Consider the following 19,250-nt stretch of genomic DNA (forward strand, 5'->3'; position numbering starts at 1 on the left):
GAAAGAAAGAAAGAAAGAAAGAAAGAAAGAAAGAAAGAAAGAAAGAAAAGGAAGGAAGGAAAAGAAAGGAAGTGATAGAAAAAGAAAAGACAGCTTCTTCTAAGGTGTTGGCTGACAAATAAGTGGCTTAGTGGATAGAGTGCTATGCTTGGAATAAAAAAAAACCTACATGCAAATTTTTCTGCAAGTGATTTAACCTTTCTCAATCTCATTGCCCTCATCTGTAAAATGGGATTGTTGTGAGGATCAAATGAGATAATATATGTAAAGCACTTTGCAAACCTTAAAGCTATACATACACATATAGGGTGTGTGTGGGTATGTGGGTGTGTGTATGTGTGTGTGTGTGTGTGTGTGTGTGTGTGTGTGTGTGTGTGCAACTATCATTATTATTCACATACAATCCAAATGTTGCATCCCTTCAATCCCTGCTCTACCTTAGGGCTGAGGTGGGATCTATGCAAATTAAAAAATCAGTTGTACAAAAAAAAAGCCTCACTTAACCAGCTGCTGTAGTTGTTTATCCACACGATGCCAACCAACAAATCTGACCAGTTTTTTCTTAGGATCACCATGTTCACAAAGAGATTGTAAGTTCCTTTAAAGCATCAACTGTATCTTAAAGCTAGCATTCGATAAATATTGATTAATGTACCCAACTAACCAGGAGCCTGGGGGAATCAGTGAAGGTTTCATAGCCAAAGGTGATTTCTGAGCTGAGTACTGAAAGAAACAAGTGATCTTCACACGAACATCTCTACATTCAGACCAGAACCAAAACAAGAGCCCCACTGTTTCATTGGTGTTTTGGAGTGGGGTTTGCTTTGTCTGTTTGTTTTGTCTTTGAAAAGGTCGAAACTCGATGAAGAACAAGAAGAAGCCTTAGAGATACAACAAATTCAATTTAACAAATGTTTGTTAAGGACCTATTGGGTACAAAGGTCCATGTCAGGAAGCAATACGAAGTATAAATAAGACATGGGCCCCTGCCCGTATGGAGTTTACAATCTAATAAACATCATAGAATCCAACCTCCTCATTTAATAGATAATGCAACTGACATCTAGAAAACAGAAGCAAAGCAACTTGCCTGGGATCACACATCTGGCAAGTCACAGAGCCAATATTAGAACTAAAGTTTCCTAATTCCCAGGGCAGTACTCTTTCCTTGACACCAGGATGACTTTCTTTAATACCATTAAAAATGGCTTGTCAAAACTCAAGATCTAGTTCCAGGAACAAGAGGAGCTCCTAACAATGGCACAAACATATCTCTGAATACATAGTGCGTTAAGATATATGTGCAGCATACTTCATTCGAAAAAAAATATAAAGCTCCTGAGATTAGAGTTGTTCCTGCCTCAGCTTTAGCTAATGCCTTCCAAGGTCATCTAACTCATGTCTCATTCCAAATAGCTTTTAACCAAAAAACAAATACAAAAAGCAGCTCGAGTAAGTGCTAATGGCCCTGAAAAAATGAATGTCACTAGGCAAGGAAAGTACAAACAGATTCCAGAAGCACATCTGCTGACGTTTGTCACAATTCATCAGCTCTGCATTGTGTATTTCTGGGATCAAGCCAGATCTATCCAGCCAAAGCAAACTCTTACACGAGTATTGGTAGAAATACAGTCAGACAATCATCCTAGATAATGCATGATGCTGCCTCCCTATAAGGCTGACCTTTCCCTTGATCTGAGGCATTTAAAAAAGGAAAGCTAATCATCAGTTGGGGAATAGCTGAACAAATTAAGGTATAATAATATATTATAATGCTGTTGCACAGTAAGAAGCGCCATTAGAAAGAATTCAGGGAAACTTGAGAAGATTTGCATGAATGAATGCAATAAAAAGTGAGCAGAACCAAGAGAACGTTCACACGATGACATCAACAATGAAAAAGAAAAGCCACAATGAAAGACATTAGGACCCTGATCAATGTAGTCATCTACCTTGACTTCAGAGGACTGGCAATAAAGTGTGCTTTCCCCTTCTTGACAGAAAGGACATGGGCAATATGTTGGTCTGTTTTTTGCAAATAAATTTTGTTACAAGCAAGTACTCTGGGGGTAGGGTATGTTTGTTGGAAAGTGGTATGTGTGTGTGTATACACATACATATATGTGTTTATAAATATGTGTGTGTTCGTATACACATATGTACATATATATTCATCTATAACACATTTTTCAAGATAAAAATTCTGAGTATGATGGGATTAGGTGTTGCCATAATTTTCAGGGCAATTGTCAGTGAATTAATCAACCCAGTTCAGCCTACGTCCACCTTCTTTGTTAAGCCTTTGCCTAAGCCTCAAGTCTACAGATATCTCCTTTCTTCAATGACAGTCTACCTTACACAATATGGCTCTTGGCTCTGTACTACCCTTTCCTCTTCCTTTCTCCATCTCCACAGTTCTGAACTCATGAACCATACTCAAGTCACTCTGCTAAATGGAATATTATCAGATAGAATGAGTAGTGGAATGCCCATCCCTGGCCACCACTCCCCTACATATGTTTCCTCCCCCATTAGACTGTAAGCCCCTTGAGGGCAGGGACTATTTTTGTATTAGAATGAGAGGTATAGACAGTTTGTGCTAGAGACATTCGGAAGAGGGAAAGGGGGAAACAGAGCAGCCATCCTCTGAAGGATATGGACAATGACCATCACCTTGAAGGAGCAGTAGAATTTGAATATGCAAAAGAAGAAGCAGGATGAACCGTCTAATGGACATATATTTAGGGAGCAACAGGGAGACAGGTCTGGTTAAAGCAAAGTGTTTTTATTAGAAAGCAGTGGGAGACAAAATTGAATAGGAAGAGTAAGAGAAAATAATGGAATATCTTCAACCATCAACCTAAGTTGCTTTAACTTGCTCCTGTAGGCAAGAAGCTATTAGACATTTCTGAGTAAGGGAGAGACGTGATAAAAGTGGTATTTTAAGAGGTTTTCTGACAGTTGGTGCAGAATGGATTCAGAAGTAAAATGGGGAGTGTGGTGAGGCTGAAGGCTGGGAAAATTATTAGCTGGCTATTGTGGGTATTAGTTTTATGACATGAAAAGAATCTCTGTGGGGCTCCTAAACCCCAAATGTGTGAAGTACATGCTATAGAAAGTTTTAAAAAAAGATAGAATCATAAAGAGAAACAGCTTTGAAAGACTTAAGATCTCTGATGGATATAACAATGAACTACGATCCTATAGGACCAGCAAAGAGCATGCTACTTATCTTCTGACAGAAAAATGATGAACTCAGGGTGTTAAAATGCAACATATATTTTGGGCATGGACAATATTGGGATTTGTTTTGCTTGATTATGTATATTTCCTACAATAATTTTGTTTTTCTTTTTCTTTTTTCCAGTGAGGGAAAGAAATTAGGAGAGAAAATAGATTCTTGTTAATTGAAAAAAAAATCTTAATTTTAAAAAACCACCAACAAATGTGAAGCATACATATAATTTTCCACTAATATTAGGCAACAAAACCAGAGAGATTGTACTAGATTTCACTGTATTGCATGGAAACAAAAAATAGTTTTAAAGAACAAGTAACAACACATCAAAAGAGAAATTTGACTGAAGTGTTAAACTAGACTTGGCTACTCATTTTTAGATTTCTTTAAATTTGGCCAATTCAATTATTCTGCTCCTGTAGAGGCATTTTATAGTGACATGCTATTGACTATGTGCCAAATGCATGACATTTGGTGCAACTTAGGTAGAAATATCATTAACATCAAAAGTTTATTTTGCTATTAAAGTATTTACACTCTTTATCTTTTAATGCACTGAGTCTTTAATGAGATCCTCATAGCATGCTAAATGCCAATTATACCCAGGTTCCCTGAAGATTAAACAGAAGAAATGACAGGCCACCATCAACACAACCCTTGAAATGTTACTGAGAGCTTGAAATAATAATAACTATAGCTGACTTCCTAATTTCCCTTGTTCAACATCTTTGCCTCAGGAAAGAAATGCTCCTGTCTACACTCACCTGTTCTTGTCCAAGAATCAGAACTCCCCCAGGCTTAATTGGGTGCCAAGGAGCAAGATTTTCCCCAGTGCCAAGTTTCTCTCCATCCTGAAAGGCTTCCCACATCCCATCCCTTGTTGTCCAGGTGACACAGATATGATGCCACTTTCCATCACTAACGAACAGAGGGAGCTGAGCCACCTGTATTAAAACAAAAGAAGAGAATGAGGCTTAAAGAGTAGAACACTGATCAAGTCTTATCTGTGATAACGTCTGTCTGTCCTGAGTCTACAACACAACTATGATTCAAAACAGGTCAAGGACAAATAAGAAAGAATATGGACTAGTCATAAAAAGCACTCTGGTCAGGAGTCAAGAATTCTGGATTCCAGCACCGACTCTGCCAATAACTAGCTGTACCAGCTTGGACATCACTTGACTCACGTGGGCCTGGGTTGCCTCATCCAAAAAATGGAAATAATGTCTGTCCTATCCACCTCACAGGCGATGCTTCAAGGGGAAAAATTATGAACTTATACCTTGAAAAATATTAAGAGGGTAGAGAAATGTAAAAATATAAAGTAGCATGGAGGATTCCCTTTAGACACCTTGATTTCTGACCCAAAACTAGATATACAACACTTTTCTATCTTATAAGAGAGATAGTAGAGATGTATATAGTGGATAGGATATATTCTCTCCAAAGTCAGCATGGCCTGCCCAGAGAAGACTGCCATTTTACTTGGCATGAACCATTGGCCAGGCCATTCTAAGTAAGCCATCCTTTCCAGTAAAATTCATTACAAAAACTGCTAGCAGTTTTCTTTTCACAATTTCACTGTATTCAATGTTCCAAAAAAAAATTTTTTACCAACATTGGCCTGAATCCCCTAGCCTGCCTATGAGTTCCATATCTTGGCACTGCATCTTAGGCTCCAAATGAAAAGACAGCTAACTGGGTGTGCAAACTATAAATATTGAAAGTCCTTCTGCACAAATGATTGGTGTAATGGACTAAAAGGCCTTTAAATTAAAGGGAGGGAATAGAGATTTCAAACTCTAATTAACTCAAGGAAGTAAATTCCAACCCAGAAAACACATTAGCAAAGGATCTTTGTAAGTATTCTTAACAAGCAAACATGACCATGAAGCATCTGAATGCTACTGTATGTCTCCTAGCAACCCTCAGGTGCTATCCTCCCAGGGATTAGGTGTTTACAAGAGGACTAAACTGAGAAGAAAACAAGGTCCTGTGTCCTACTGTGAATTTGAATGCATCCAATGATGTTATTTTAAAAACAATTAATATGTCGCTCCAGAAGGTGCCTTGTGAAATAATGAACACAGTGGAAAGATTCCATAACATCTCAGACTTAAGGAAATGCTCTTCCACACATGTACACACAAAATTGCTCAGGTAAGACAATAAGCAGAGTTAAAAATTACTTCCATTCCAAGGAGCCTTAGTATTCTAAGGAGTTGACTGGACCTAATGGATGAATTCTACCTGAATCAGAGAACTAGTCACCTAATTCTAGCTTTCCCAGATTCCTCAGCTCAGCTCAAATCCCATCTTCCGCAGGAGGCCTTTCCCAGTCCTCCACCACCATCACCATCCTCTGCCCTACACTGCTGAGATTCCATTTACACAGTATATACCTTCTATGTAACTCATTATTTATGTGCTGCATCCCCTATTAGAATGTATACTCCTTGAGGACAGGGACTATTTTTTTTGCCTTTCTTTGTATCCTCAGCACTTAACACAGTGCCTAGCACATAGTAAGCACTTGATAAATGCTTGTTGACTAAGAAGACAGCTCTCAGAGTCTATCTGACATTACATGCAAGGTCAGATTCATTCCTATAATGAATCAACATAGAAATCATTATGTCATTTTTATGTGTATACACATACAGGTACCCAAATAGATCAGCTTAGAACGAGATAAGTTTTTCTAATCTAGGGCAAGCAAGAATTTTTGAACAGAGAAGACCGCTAGCCTGATGCAAGTTATTACCATTATGGCTGATTAGCTCAGTTGGTTAAGAACCTGCACTGGGGATTTTATTCCCACATAGGCCAGTTAGCCTTGCTCTATTTTGTGGCTTCAGACTGTAACCTTAACTTTAGTCAGACAGACAATTAGAATGGAGGACGGGAAGAAAGGTGAAGTAGAGGAGAGAGAGGAGAGAGAACATGGAGCAAACTCATTTCCATTAATGGAATAAAAACAGCTTTGTCCAAAAAAGGTTGGTAGCTTCTTTTTTGTAGCTAGGAGACAAAAGTTGTCATTGTTATTATTACATAGGATCTAGGGCTGAAAGGAATCTTACCAGCTACCTAGTCCAACCTACTCATTTTTCAGATGATAAAATTGAGGCCTAGGGAGTTTTAAAGTGACTTGTACAAGGAAGCAAGCATCAAAGGTGGGATTTGAACCTAGGGCCTCTGAACATGATAGGCAAGAGAGCTGGGATAAACATGATTAGGCTGAGATGCTTTGGGTGACTATTAGCACAGTTGTATGAAAGGACACCCAGCTATAGGACTCTTCTAGCAATGCTATTTTTCCCTTCCTTATTGTGACAGTTTACATGTGTTTCATGCTTCTTAAGTTTTATTTTAAACATATTCTATCATCACAGAATGTACTTTCACTTGTATTGCACATAAAAATAAATTATAAGTAGGTCTTACCTTGTCATTAATTAGCAATTCAATTGGATTATTGCCCCATTCAATTAGCACAATCTCATTGGCTTGGCCAGATACAGCATAGGAAAATGGAGTCCCAATGCCTGGGGAAGCACTGGACCTCAGCCACAGGCATATGGTGAAGGCATACAGTTCAGGGAGCGTCTTCTTAATCTTTCCATATAAGTAATTTGTGCGAAGAGGAAGAGATACCTTAAATGCATCAGGTGACTTAAATGCACTGTTACCTAGAGTTGTAGAAAAAGGAAGATACCTTTTTAGTCCACAGCATAGTTTCCACAGCTCATTTCTCAATCACTCTGGTTTGTAAGATATGGAACTGAATTAATACAAGTTGAGTGTCTGGAACAAGTGAGGTAAGTGAATCATTTTTCTCTTAACTAGTCAGACCACATCTGGAGGATCACATTTCATTCTGAGTGACACCTTTTAAAAGATTTATTCACAACCACAGTGTGTCCAGAGGATGACCAAGATGCCATGAAGACTGGAAGCCATTATAAGAACAATTCTTAGGATTAGTTAAAGGAAATAAAGTCATTTAGCCTAGCAAAAAAAAAAATCAATAAATTTATTCAAATATAAGTAAACAAATAAAATAAATCATGAATAGGCACTTAGCCCTTTTTGCTCTAAAAGAAGTGGTGGGGAGGGGAAGTTTCCAGTTAACTGAGAATTCTAGTTAATTGAGTTAATGAATGTAAAAGTTTAAAAAGCACTGTAAAAATGTAAGGCATTATCACTGTAGTTTAGTGAAAAGTTCCCAGTGCTATGAGATTTTGCTGTACTTTGGACTAAATGAGGGAGAAGGCCAGTCTGAATTGGGGGGGGGGGAAACTACTTCTTAAAATATCTACTAAAAAGTAATATCACTTTCAAGGACAAAGAGGAACCACACTGTCAAAGAAGGCTTGCCAATTCTCAGAAGACACTGAAGATTTACTTTATTGCTCAGGTGAGAATGATATCTACAGAGCCTCCTCCCAAGTTAATTTCATTGGCCACTGCCTCAACTTCTCCACCCACAAATAGAAATATTAGCATCTAGGGTGGATTTCGTTGAAGACCAAAGAAAATAACGAGTATGAAAGCTTACACCATACAGGTATGAATGATTACCACTGGAGTATAGTCATGGAACACTCACTAGGTGTTAGACCCTACTCTGCTATTAACTAGTTGTGTTATCTTGGTTGAGCAAAGCAGATGACTCTTCTCTGGGTCTCAGTTTCCGCATCTATAAAATAAAAGCACTGCAGAAGATGATCTTTAAAGTCCCCTCAGGTGTAAAATTATCTGATTCTCTAGGGTTTCTATAAACTAGTGCTTCTTCAATAGTAATACTAGCTAATGTTTGTACATCACTTACTATGTGTCAGGCATTGTGTTAAGTGGTTTAGCTTATCATCTCATTGGATCTTCACAACACCCTTGGAAGGTAGGTGCTATGATTATGACCATTTTATACATGAAGGAAGTAAGGCAAATAGAGGCTAAGTGATTTGTCCATTGCCACACAGCTAAGTGTCTGAGGCAGGATTTGAACACACATCTTCCTGACTCCAGCCCCGGCACTCTATCTACTGCACCACCTAGCTGCTTGAAAAATATTGGAAAACTGGTTGCTTTCATCTGAACTCTGTGTAATCATCAGAAGAAGAGGAGTATAGCTGGGTCTTATAGCACCTCACTCATTTCTTTACAGATGTGGTAGGATATAGGAATTGCTTATACCATCAGATTTAGTAGGCATGTTGATTAGTTTTGCCAAACTGATTTTTTCCTTCTTCTTTTTTATTTTTTTGTCACACAGGAAGATGACTCACTGGGTAGAGGAAGGGTAAATGTATTTGAAAATAAAGACATAGAAACAAAAGGTATCAATAAAATGTTTCAAAAATAGTTTTTTTCTTAAGTTGCTTATTTACACTGTAATTTTGTTTTAAACTATTTACCAAATTCTTATTTTCTAAGAAAAAGAAAAAAGAAAGCATAACCTCTATAACCAGTTATCACAAATTCCAAATTAACAAGATTAAGAATTCATGAGTTTTTGTTCCAAAAGTGTAACTTTCCTGGGCAGTGGGGTGAGAGAATGCTGTTTAGTGAATAAACTATTCTTTGGTGAAGATACTAACAGCTGCTAGTTCCTGGGGCTCCACCCATGTACCTAAGCAATGATTTACTGAATAGGACTGTGAGAAAAGCTTACACAACTAAGTAAAATTTGGTATATTATATCCTAATGGTCCAACAAAAAGGAAACAGACTTAGAACAGTTCTAAATCTATGATCCTTAGTGCCTAGCACTGCGCCTGGCACATCCTTATTCAGTTGTTTTCAACTATTCATGACCCCACTTGAGGTTTTCTTGGCAAAGATACTAGAGTATTTTGCCATTTCCTTCTCCAATTCATTTTACAGATGAGGAAACTGAGGCAAACAGGGTGAAATGACTTGCCCAGAGTCACACAGCTAGTAAGTGTCTGAGGCCAGATTTGAACTCAAGAAGATGAGTCTTCCTAACTCTAGACCTGGCACTTTATCCACTGTGATATCTACCTGCCCCATATGCCTCTCACATAGGAGGTACTTAATAAATGTTTATTAATTGATTGATTCTAGGATTCTATAAGACAAGTCAGTCTGCCTTTAGGTAACAGCAATGTTCCTCAAATTTGCAGATAAGCTGAATTTTGGAGAATGGCTTCTTTCCCTCACTGACTTACATTATCCTTTTGGAGATTATCTTCCTTTTTAATTGATCTAAACTGGAATGTCTCCTGCTATCTGAGCTGCTGCCAAACCCTGCTGAGGACTGAGTGATCTGTAAACAAGCACTTTAAGAGCAGGAGGGTTGCTTCTTGTTTAAAAGAAGCCTTTAGTGGTATAAGAATCAGGACTTTGCACATGGTAGGCACTCAATCAATATTTGTTAAATAAACAAACCACGTTCTCTTTTTCCTAAACCTAGGTACATCCCTATACAAAAATCTTTTTTTTAAGGCGCAAAATGTTGCTAAGCCCTTGACAAGATAGAGAGTGTTGACTTGATTTTATAGGTGAAAAAAAAATCCAGGCAGAGAAATAAGATGTAACTTTCCCCCAAGCTAGTTTGAGACAAGACTGAAAAAAGTAGAACAGACAACCTTGATTTCTCGACTTAGATGAAGAGAAGAAGGAAACAAGCATTTATTAAACACCTACAAGTTACCAGGTATTGTCCTATGTGCTTTATAAATATTAACTTATTTGATCCTCACAACAACCTTGGGTAGTGGGTATTATTATTTTGCTCATTTTACAATTGAGAAAACTGAGGCAGAGGTTATCTCATACAAGGTCAAACAGCTAGTATCAGAGGTCAAATTTGAACTCAGGGTTTCCTGACAACAGGCCAGTACTCTATTCACTGCATTACCTAGTGGCCTTAAATTTTAAATACACACATATAAACACAAATATGTATATATACATATGTGCATGTGTACACACACATATGTACATATGTCTGTGTGTTTTATATATTTTATGTATATGTGTATATATGTATATATATAACACATACACTCATTACATATATATATATATATACATATATATATACATAAATACACTTTTTTTTTTAACATGGTGGATAGAGAGCTGCTCTCTGAGCTGACCTGAGTCAGGAAGACCTGGGTTCCAGTTTGCCTTCAGATCCATGTGAGTTGTGTGACCCTGAGTGAGTCACTTAATCTCAGTACTCTAGGCAACTCTCTAAGTTACAGAGAAGGTGCTCACTTGCCTTGGTAAAACGAGTTTCCTCACTTTGGAGTTGCCTGTGTCAAAGAAATCATAGGTCTACTCCCTACCCCTATCATTTTTAAGGGGGAAGGGACCCCCACAGAACCAAGATTCTCTAATTCCATGTAATCCTGAGATTGTTTTTTAGGAGCAAAGGGCAAATGATTATGTTCTTAATGAAGATATTGCCATCTAATAAAAAGAAATTACTCCTCCTGCCCTAGGGGGTGGGTGGACTCCCTAATTTAATAAGACTTACCATCTAAAATATCAGTAATAGTAACAACAGGCTTAATTAGAGCTGGGAGCAGCTGGGGGAGGGGTGTTATGAATGATATGATAGCCAGTACCTTTTATGTAACCATAATAATCTTATGAGTCCAAAAGAAACCTATTGAAGGCCAGTTAAGAAATTAAAAGGTCAGCCAGATACATCAGAAGCTGCAGGTGGCCAGCAGAGAAAAGGAAAGGGGAGCAGAGAAAAAACAATTTAGTCACATCTGTGGCTCCAGGCTCTCTCCATAGAGGATCCTGTGCCCAGTTTGCCCTAAATGTTGTTACAGATGGAGCAGGAGTTCCAGTGAAGAGAAATTAGTTTGATTAGACTCTCTGGGAACTTAAGTGCTTGATTGCTTTGGGATCTCTCACCATGGGTTGTTGTTTTTTGGGTTTTGTTGTCATTGGGGGAGGGGGTGGCATATTCTCTATCTAGGCAGTTCTATAGGGTAGAAAGATAGAAAGGTAGAAAAAGATGGGCATGTATATGGGTATGTCAGGTCAAAAAACAAAACACAACACTCTGGCCTCAGTTACACTAGTAATTGAGGCCAAAACAGAAGGTATGAGAGAATACTTGCCTGAATTCCTGGGGATGGGGGGAGGTGACTGCTCTACCCACCAGGTCTTTTCCAACAGACTGCTCTCCTCTTATTGCTTATGTATACCTCTTTGTCTTCTTTTATGAATATGTCTTATCATTGCTTTTACACTATCGTCATCTCCCTTTAAACTTCCTTTATTTTCTTTTTGTTGTTCTTATATTATTTCCAAAAAATTTTATTGGCATCTTTTGGTTTTTACATCACCTTCTTTTCTGAATCTATCCTTCCTCATTCCCCTACCCAGTGTGCCATCCCTTGTAACAAAGAATGAAAAAAAGAAAAAGTAATTCAGCAAAACCAGCCACATCAAATATTTCCCACTCAGTCCCCTACTTCTGCATAAGAAAGGAGATGAGGGAAAGTGCATTTTCTTAACTCTTCTCTAGGGGCACTCCTTGGTCATTATTATTACCAGAGTTCATTTTCTAAACCCTTTTATTCTTAACTACACATTTCTAAATAAAGTAAAAGTTTCATTTATTGGAAGATAGGTAGTTTAAGCTTTTTTATACAGGCATACTTAATTTTGAGAAAACTCAATGGAAATTCTGAATCACACAAAAGATAAATTAGGAGGTAGGTTGTCACTTTACTTCATCATAGAGTTTCTTTAAATAGTAATGCTTTAATACATTTAAGATGAGGCTACAAAAATCCAATTGACACTCATTTTGGTGGGAGAGGTAATAAGCTTATTGTGTAAAGAGTGATATGCCCCAAAGGCTGTAAACTGCCATGAAATCAGAAAATCTTGGGTGATCATTGTTACAAGAGCTAAGAACACCTCAAATCTTGCCTGATCCCTTTCAAAAGTTAAAACCAGCCATCAATAAGCCTAATACATATTATCTATAATTTCATGTGTCCATATGTCCTACTTTTAGTGAAAAAGAAGTAGAAAGCATGTCTACACTCACCTTTCCAAGAGTATGGCCCATCTTACTGTTTACAATGCCAGTGATGTTAATGGTGAAGGATGTTTATTTTGTTGTTTCAGTCATGTCCAATTCTTCATGACCCCATTTGGGGTTTTCTTGGCAAAGACACTAGAGTGGTTTGCCATTGCCTTCTCCATATCATTTTACAGATGAAGAACTGAGCAAACAGGGTTAAGTGACTTGAGGCTGGATTTGAACTCATGAAGTTGAGTCTTCCTGATTCCAAGCCCAGTGCTCTATCCATTGTACCACCTAGTTGTCCCAGGTGAAGGATAACAAATATTAAATCTTATGCGTGAACCGGTTCATCATTTCTGGAAGATACAGAAGTCTACTGATTCACCTAAGGGCTACCAAGTAAAATAGAAGACAGGGTTGAGAATCTCTCAAGATTCCAGAACCCAGAACTTGTGTTCTAACAAATGACACTTGTGTAAATTGCTTTAAAAAGAGATAGAGAGAGCATGGAATGAGAAATAGAACTTGAAGAATACCCAGAGGAAGTGGAAGGTAAGGGGATCTTTGGATCCTATCATATGAGGAAAGATTGGTTGAAAGGAATTGAGGATATTAAGCCTCCAGAAGAGAAGACTTGGGTGAAGGAGGGGTGAATATGAGAGAGATATTCAGGTATCTGGAAGGCTGTCATTGGGAAGAGGGATTATGAGCTGAAGTAGCATAGAAGGAGATTTAGGCTCTTGATAACTGGAGCTACCTAACAGTGGAATAGACTGCTTCAGGAGGTGATGGGGTCACCTTCAAGAAGGCTTGCAGATATAATAGAATATCAATTTGTCAGAGATGTTACAGAAGATATTTTTGTTCAAGTATGGGTTGGGTTAGATAATAATAATTATTATATAATTATTATATTATATAGTACATATTATATAATTATTACATATCACATATATACCTATTACAATAATTATGTAACAGCTATATTATATATTTAATATATTAATAACATAATTATAATATTGTTATAATAATTATAGCTAGTATTTATATAGTGTTTTAAGGTTTACAAAGAGTTTTACAAAGGTTGTCCCATTTTATCCTTAAAACAATCCTGGGAGGTAAGAGGAGGTAATTTTTATTATTACCCCCTTTTACAGATGAGGAAACTGAGGCAAGTAGAGGTTGAGTGACTTGCCCAGAGTCATAAAGCTAGTAAGTATCTGAGGTCAGATTTGAACTCACATCTTCTTGACTCTAGATCCAGTGCTCTATCTGCTTTGTCACGTAATTGGAGAGAGACGGGGTTGCATGAAATGCAACCCCAGCTATATCTTCTCCAACTTTAAAAGTTAAATGATTTTCAGCACTCTGAGCAATTTAGTCAGTAAAGATGGTGGAAAAGATTCTAGCTAGCACATTCATAAATTCAAAAAATATTTACTGAATGCCTACTCTTTGAAAGGGAACTGGTCTAAGTAATGTAAAAGTTACAAAGATGACCATGTTGGCCAAAGATGGCCTTCAAGGACTTCAGAACTTCCCTGTTTCTATACAATTTCCTAGAATAACAATTGGGGCAAAATTACCTTGGGCAGCTAGGTGGAACAGTGGATTGGAATCAGGAAGACTCATCTTCCTGAGTTCAAATCTGGCCTCAGACACTTACTAGATAAGTGATTCAGGGCAAGTCACTTAACCTTGTTTGTCTCCATTTCCTCATCTATAAAAATGAGCTGGAGAAGGAAATGGTAAACTACTCCAGTATCTTTGCTAAGAAAACCCCAAGATAGTGTCACAAAGAGTTGGACATGACTGAAAGGACTCAACAACAATGCTTTAGTCAAGTCACTTCTCCTCTCTAGAACTCAGGTTCCTCACCTGCAAAATGAAGGAGTCAGATGAAATAAGCACTGAGGTCTAAACTAGATGATAATATCCACGCTCCAAATCCTAATGTGTATGAACTGATTGATCAATTAGGTACTAAGAAAGAAAGAGAGGCAAAAACAAAAACAGTTACCTCTTTCTAACTCAGAAACTCTTTCCAGGAGTGCATTCAATGCTGTCTCTGTTTTCTGTCGATGAGCTGAAGTCTCATTATGAAGCAAAGATTTCTCATCCTCAAGTTCAGCCACTTTGGTTAAAAGCTGGCGTTCCAGCTCCCCAAGCCTCCTCTGAAGCATCTCTCGAAAGTCATTAGGCAGAACTGCATATGACACATTGACACGTAGTTGATGCTTTAAGAGAAAGAAAGAGAGGCAGAAAAAGAAGTATTTATACCAGTTCAAAAGAAAAACTGTGAAATTTAGATCCAATGGCACAACCACTAGGGAGAAGAGTTTCCAAAACATAAGCATTAAATTATACCAACAGTGGGAAGGAAATCATTTACTTATGCTCTCTTGAAAATGACTTTTACCAGAGTAGTTTTTTTTTACTACAATATTTGAAATTCATGAACCTCTTTATCTCTTGCAAAAGTTGTTTTTTTTTCCCTTACTAAATATGTAAACTTCTAACCAATTGTTGTAGCTTACCACAATCTCTTTGGATAGTAATTGTCCCTTCTCTCCCTGCCCCTCCCCCCCAAAAAAAGAAGTAATGACTTTTAAACTGCTAATCAAAATTCACTCAAAATTAATACAGAAATTGTAACAACAGAACTAAGTCTCTAATACTGTACAAAAGTAGGTGAATAGGCATCGAGTAGACATTTGTAATTTGAAATGTTTTAAATTCTGGAAATTAATATTTTAAATGTTATTAAGAATCTGAATCTTTATTTCTACTGATTTCTCTACCATCATTAAGTGATGTGTTGAATATCTACTCTTGTATTTGGACATTGTAATACAGAAACCTCTGAAGTGGATTTTATGCTAATTATTGTTTGTAATTTGAACCTTATGTGTAGCTGATAGAGAAATTTAGAAAAACTTCAATTCCTATAACCGTGAGACAAATTCCCTGACAAATTAAGGTCAAATTAGAGACCAAAGGCTTTTTTTTCTTCCATAAAAGTTCAAAAGTACTCTGAAGATTAAGGGATAATTTCTTCAACAAGATTGGATATGACTTCTCTCCCTCCTCAGCAATCAAGAATCACACCTTAAAATTACTTGTTAAATTTCACAACATTTTACCATTCATTTCCTTTGAAATTAATGAGATAATTTCCTTTCTGCTTGGATTTCTCTTAGCAATACCAGACTTGGCAGCCCATTCATGATAGGTACATTCATAAGACCTTCCAATTTAATTTTAGTAAGTACAGTGTGAAGTGTGTGAAGTAACACAGACACACATTTTCACATATTTCTGAAATATCTTTTTTTTTTTACCACTTCTGTTCCAGCCCTCTACTGCTCTATTAAAGGATACACCATATGCCAATGTCATATGATTCCACATGTCAGTATCACAAACCTAAAGGAGAGGCTGGGCTCAGATAGGAAAGATCAAGGAATATTTTTAAAAAGGAAACCCAGAAACATATACTAAATCCCTCAACCCAGGAAAAAAATTCCAAAAATGTTTTGTTTTGGTGTTTACAAGAAAAGCATTTGACATTCAAGCCCTAGAATCCGTAGGAAACAAAACAAGATACTCCCATTATCACCATAAGAGTAGGGAACTGAATATTAACTCTTTCCTTTCAAGAACAGTGAAAAGAATATTTGACCTATTGGAATTCTGGGATCAGAGAATGGGGAAGGGGCAGAAAGGAAACAGAAGAGTTTTCTCATAAGCACCATTTGGAGAATCAAATGTAACTTCAGAATGGCAGCTAGGAGGCGAGTGTAGATTTATGGATCCGCAGCCAGGAACTGAGAGTTTCCCCCTCTCCGATCCGCCCCCAAAATTGTACAAATGACAATTTGTTCGACCCTATTTTCATTCAGGAACCTCTGTTTTTCTATGTGTCCTTCCGTCTTTCTGTCTTTGCCTCTCGTCTCCCCTCTTCCTTCCCTTCCCTTTCTCTTACCCCCTTTATCCTTTTCCCACCCATACTCCCCTTTGACCTCTCTTCCCCTTCTCCATCTCTCTTCCCTAATAGCCTATCTCTGTTCCCTTTCCCCATCTCTCTACCCCGTTCTCCATGTCGTTCTTTTTCTCTTCTCTCCCCCGCTTTTCACCTCTCCCCCCTCTTATCTCTTTCCTTCTCTTCTCCATTCCCTTTTCCCCTTTTTGTTCTTTCGCCTTTCCTTCAGTGTCTTGTCTCCCTGTCACACAAGTAGGTAAACAAGACGAACATTCTAAGTTAGCTGCCTATACAAATACACTATATACATATATAACCCAACACGTACACAATTAATTTCATCCACGCTGTCGTGGACATCACCACAGCTCTCCCTACACCACCCTTTCTCCACCTTCCCTCCCTCACTACCCTTCCCTCAAGCTCCGGCCAAAGAAAATCTTTGGGGGATTTAGCACCTGGAAACTAGTCTCTCGAGTGGAAGGTAAAGATCCCAATTTCCCATCCACCTCGAGGCTGAGCTCTGGGAACCTTCCTCTTCTCTCCCTCCAACATCCTCAGCCCAGGCTAGCTAACATCCCGCAGGGTACCGCCCCCATCCTTAACTCTTGATACCTCGAGGGCTTCCAGCCTGTCCTTTAGGCTCTGCATGGTCCGGCTCAGTTGGTCAATGACTTGGCCGGGGTCTCGGGGAAGGTCGCCCATGGTATCCTTGCCGGTTCCAGTTTTGCCGTACTCCTTCCTCCAGGGGCCGGACTTGCCGTCTACACCACCCGCCAGACTCTCACAGCGGGTCAGCTTGCCGGTCAGTTCGCGGATAGTCTCCCGCTGGTTGCCAATGGTCTCCTTCTGCTGCAGGATGGTCTCCCGCAGCTGCAACACGGTAGCTTTGAGCTCCTCTTCCGGGGTCAGCGCGGCGCCCTGAATAGGGACTGCTGGGAGTGGACAGCCCGCGCTAGTGGCGTCCAGGGGTAGTGAGGTGCACACGAAACGGCTGCCGGGCGGCGCCGGGCTCTCCTGACTCCGCACGCCGACCCCCCACCCATCTCTGGAGACCACCAAGAACACTACGCCTGTAGCCAGCAGCGCCAGCATCCTGCCTGATCCCACTGAGTGGGGAGCTCAAACTTCTAGGAAGCCTACCGTGATGTGGCTTAGCATTGGGGGAAGAGAGGGAAAGGGGATGGAGAAGTTGGGCACAGACCCGCTGTACTCCTCCAGGACACCACTTCGCGTTGGGGTAAAGGCTTTTGCAAAATCTTCTAGAAACAGCAAAAAAGTCCTAAGCTTCCCCTCCTCCAAGCGACTTGTCCCTTCCCTCCAACTGAGAAGACAAACTCCTCCTCGAAGAGACGAAGCTCCGAGGCTCACACTCCCGCGCGGGCTACTTGTTTGCTCTTGAAAGCGGCTTAGGCTGGACTTATATCTGCTGGGCACTGAGCGGTGCTCTCCTGTCAGACTCAGCGCGCGCGCTCTCCCATTCTTAAAGCTAGGGGAAGGCGTGCGGGGCGCAGCCACTGGCGAGCCCTGATTGGCCCGGGCTGGGGCCGCGCGTCATCTTGGGCCCCCTGTGCATGACTGAGCAGGGAGGACCGGAGCTGGGGGCTGGGGAGGGGCAGACAATATAAGACTCGAGTAGCTGGCCCTTGCGTTTCCTATTGGCTGCGTCCCAGGCTGCGCGTGCTGGACTGATGGTGGTGGAAGGGCAGGCTGGGGGTGGTGGGGGCGGGGCGGAGCGGCGGAGGAAGAGAGTAGGGGGAGGTAGTGGACAACAGTAGCGCACGGGTTCAAGAGGCTCCGAGTGCGGCGTTTCCTTCTTTCGGGAGCTAATGCTGGGAGCGAGGGAGGAGGGGCGGGAAGTGGGTTGGCAGGACCAGTGACTGCAGCCTAGATCCTGATGGCTAAGGTCCGGAGGAGGAGAGAAGCAGAAGGGGGCTTCAGCCCAATAGCTATATTCTTTGACAGAACTCTTCACCCAGGCGCATCTCATCTCCCGCACTGCCAGAACGCTTCCATTTAAAGATGAGCAACTAGTCTTAAAATCTATTTCCTAAGGTAAAAACAGGAGGAGATGAGCCTCCCAGTTCCTCTCTGCCCCACTCCCTGCACTCCTATTCCCCACCCCACCCCAGTCCCACCCTTCACTCCTCTAACGCTCTCCTCTCTTAACAGGGAAACACTAGAAGCTAAAATCTTTAGGTAAAAATGAAAGGAAAACAGCTAGTCAGATGTGGAACCCTGGATACATCTCGTCTGAAAGAGGGGGAGAGGAAACCTAGGGACTCTTCCCTGTGGTACCCGGTCCATATTCGCCTCTGCAAAGCTCCCCTTGGGGTGGCTTCAAACGCAGCCCCCAAGCCACGGGCATAGGCGCTGAGAATGAGCAGCTGGGCAAAGGGATTGACTTGGGAAGAAATGGTGAGAAGGAGTCACGCAGACTGCCTCCTCCTCTCTAAAAAGGACTTGGCCTGAAGTCTGGTAGTGTCACTTCTTTGCCCAGGCATCTTCCCCCGTAACAGCGTGTGTGTAGGAAGGTCGGGTATCCTGCGCAGGGTTTCTCAACCTGGGATGTGCGGGACTTGCTTTGTGAATATTTTGTTAATTATGTTCATATAATTAGTTTCCTCCGCAATCTTAATTTTTATGCATTTTATGCATTTTAAAACGTTCTTTTGAAAAAGGGTTCACAGGTTTCACCAGACTGCCACAAAAAAAGGTCCATGCCACAAAAAAAGGTTAAGACCCACTAGCCTAGAGGAATCTTGGGAATCCCCCCTTTCTCCTTAATTGGGGTTTCAGAAAGCAGGGATTATCCACAGCTTTCCCTACCCACCCATAAACTCCCACAACCTCAGCAGACTCTTCCTTTCCCAATCAAAATAAATAAATAAATAAATAAAAATACAGCCTACCAGTAGGAGCGCTGATAACCAGTGCTGTCCTTGACACTTAAACCAGTAAACTAACACTACCAGAATATTTTCCTGCTCAAACACAAGTGT

At 40.0% G+C, this 19,250-nt stretch overlaps 1 protein-coding gene across 1 annotated transcript in view; it reads right to left on the minus strand.

Moving 5' to 3' along the window:
* NPTX2 (neuronal pentraxin 2) overlaps positions 1-17,634 on the minus strand; it is a 19,515-nt gene extending 1,881 nt beyond the window's left edge. The window contains exons 1-4 of the mRNA XM_027875006.1: positions 16,864-17,634; positions 14,287-14,503; positions 6,683-6,927; positions 4,003-4,182 (exon numbers count right to left, since the gene is read on the minus strand). Coding sequence (XP_027730807.1) covers positions 4,003-4,182; positions 6,683-6,927; positions 14,287-14,503; positions 16,864-17,343 — 1,122 coding nt within the window. The 5' untranslated portion in view covers positions 17,344-17,634. The remainder of the gene's footprint in view (positions 1-4,002; positions 4,183-6,682; positions 6,928-14,286; positions 14,504-16,863) is intronic.
* Positions 17,635-19,250: the final 1,616 nt, after the last annotated feature.

The sequence above is a fragment of the Vombatus ursinus genome, unplaced genomic scaffold (genome assembly GCF_900497805.2).
Source record: "Vombatus ursinus unplaced genomic scaffold, bare-nosed wombat genome assembly UNPS02014807.1, whole genome shotgun sequence".
NCBI lineage: Eukaryota > Metazoa > Chordata > Mammalia > Diprotodontia > Vombatidae > Vombatus > Vombatus ursinus.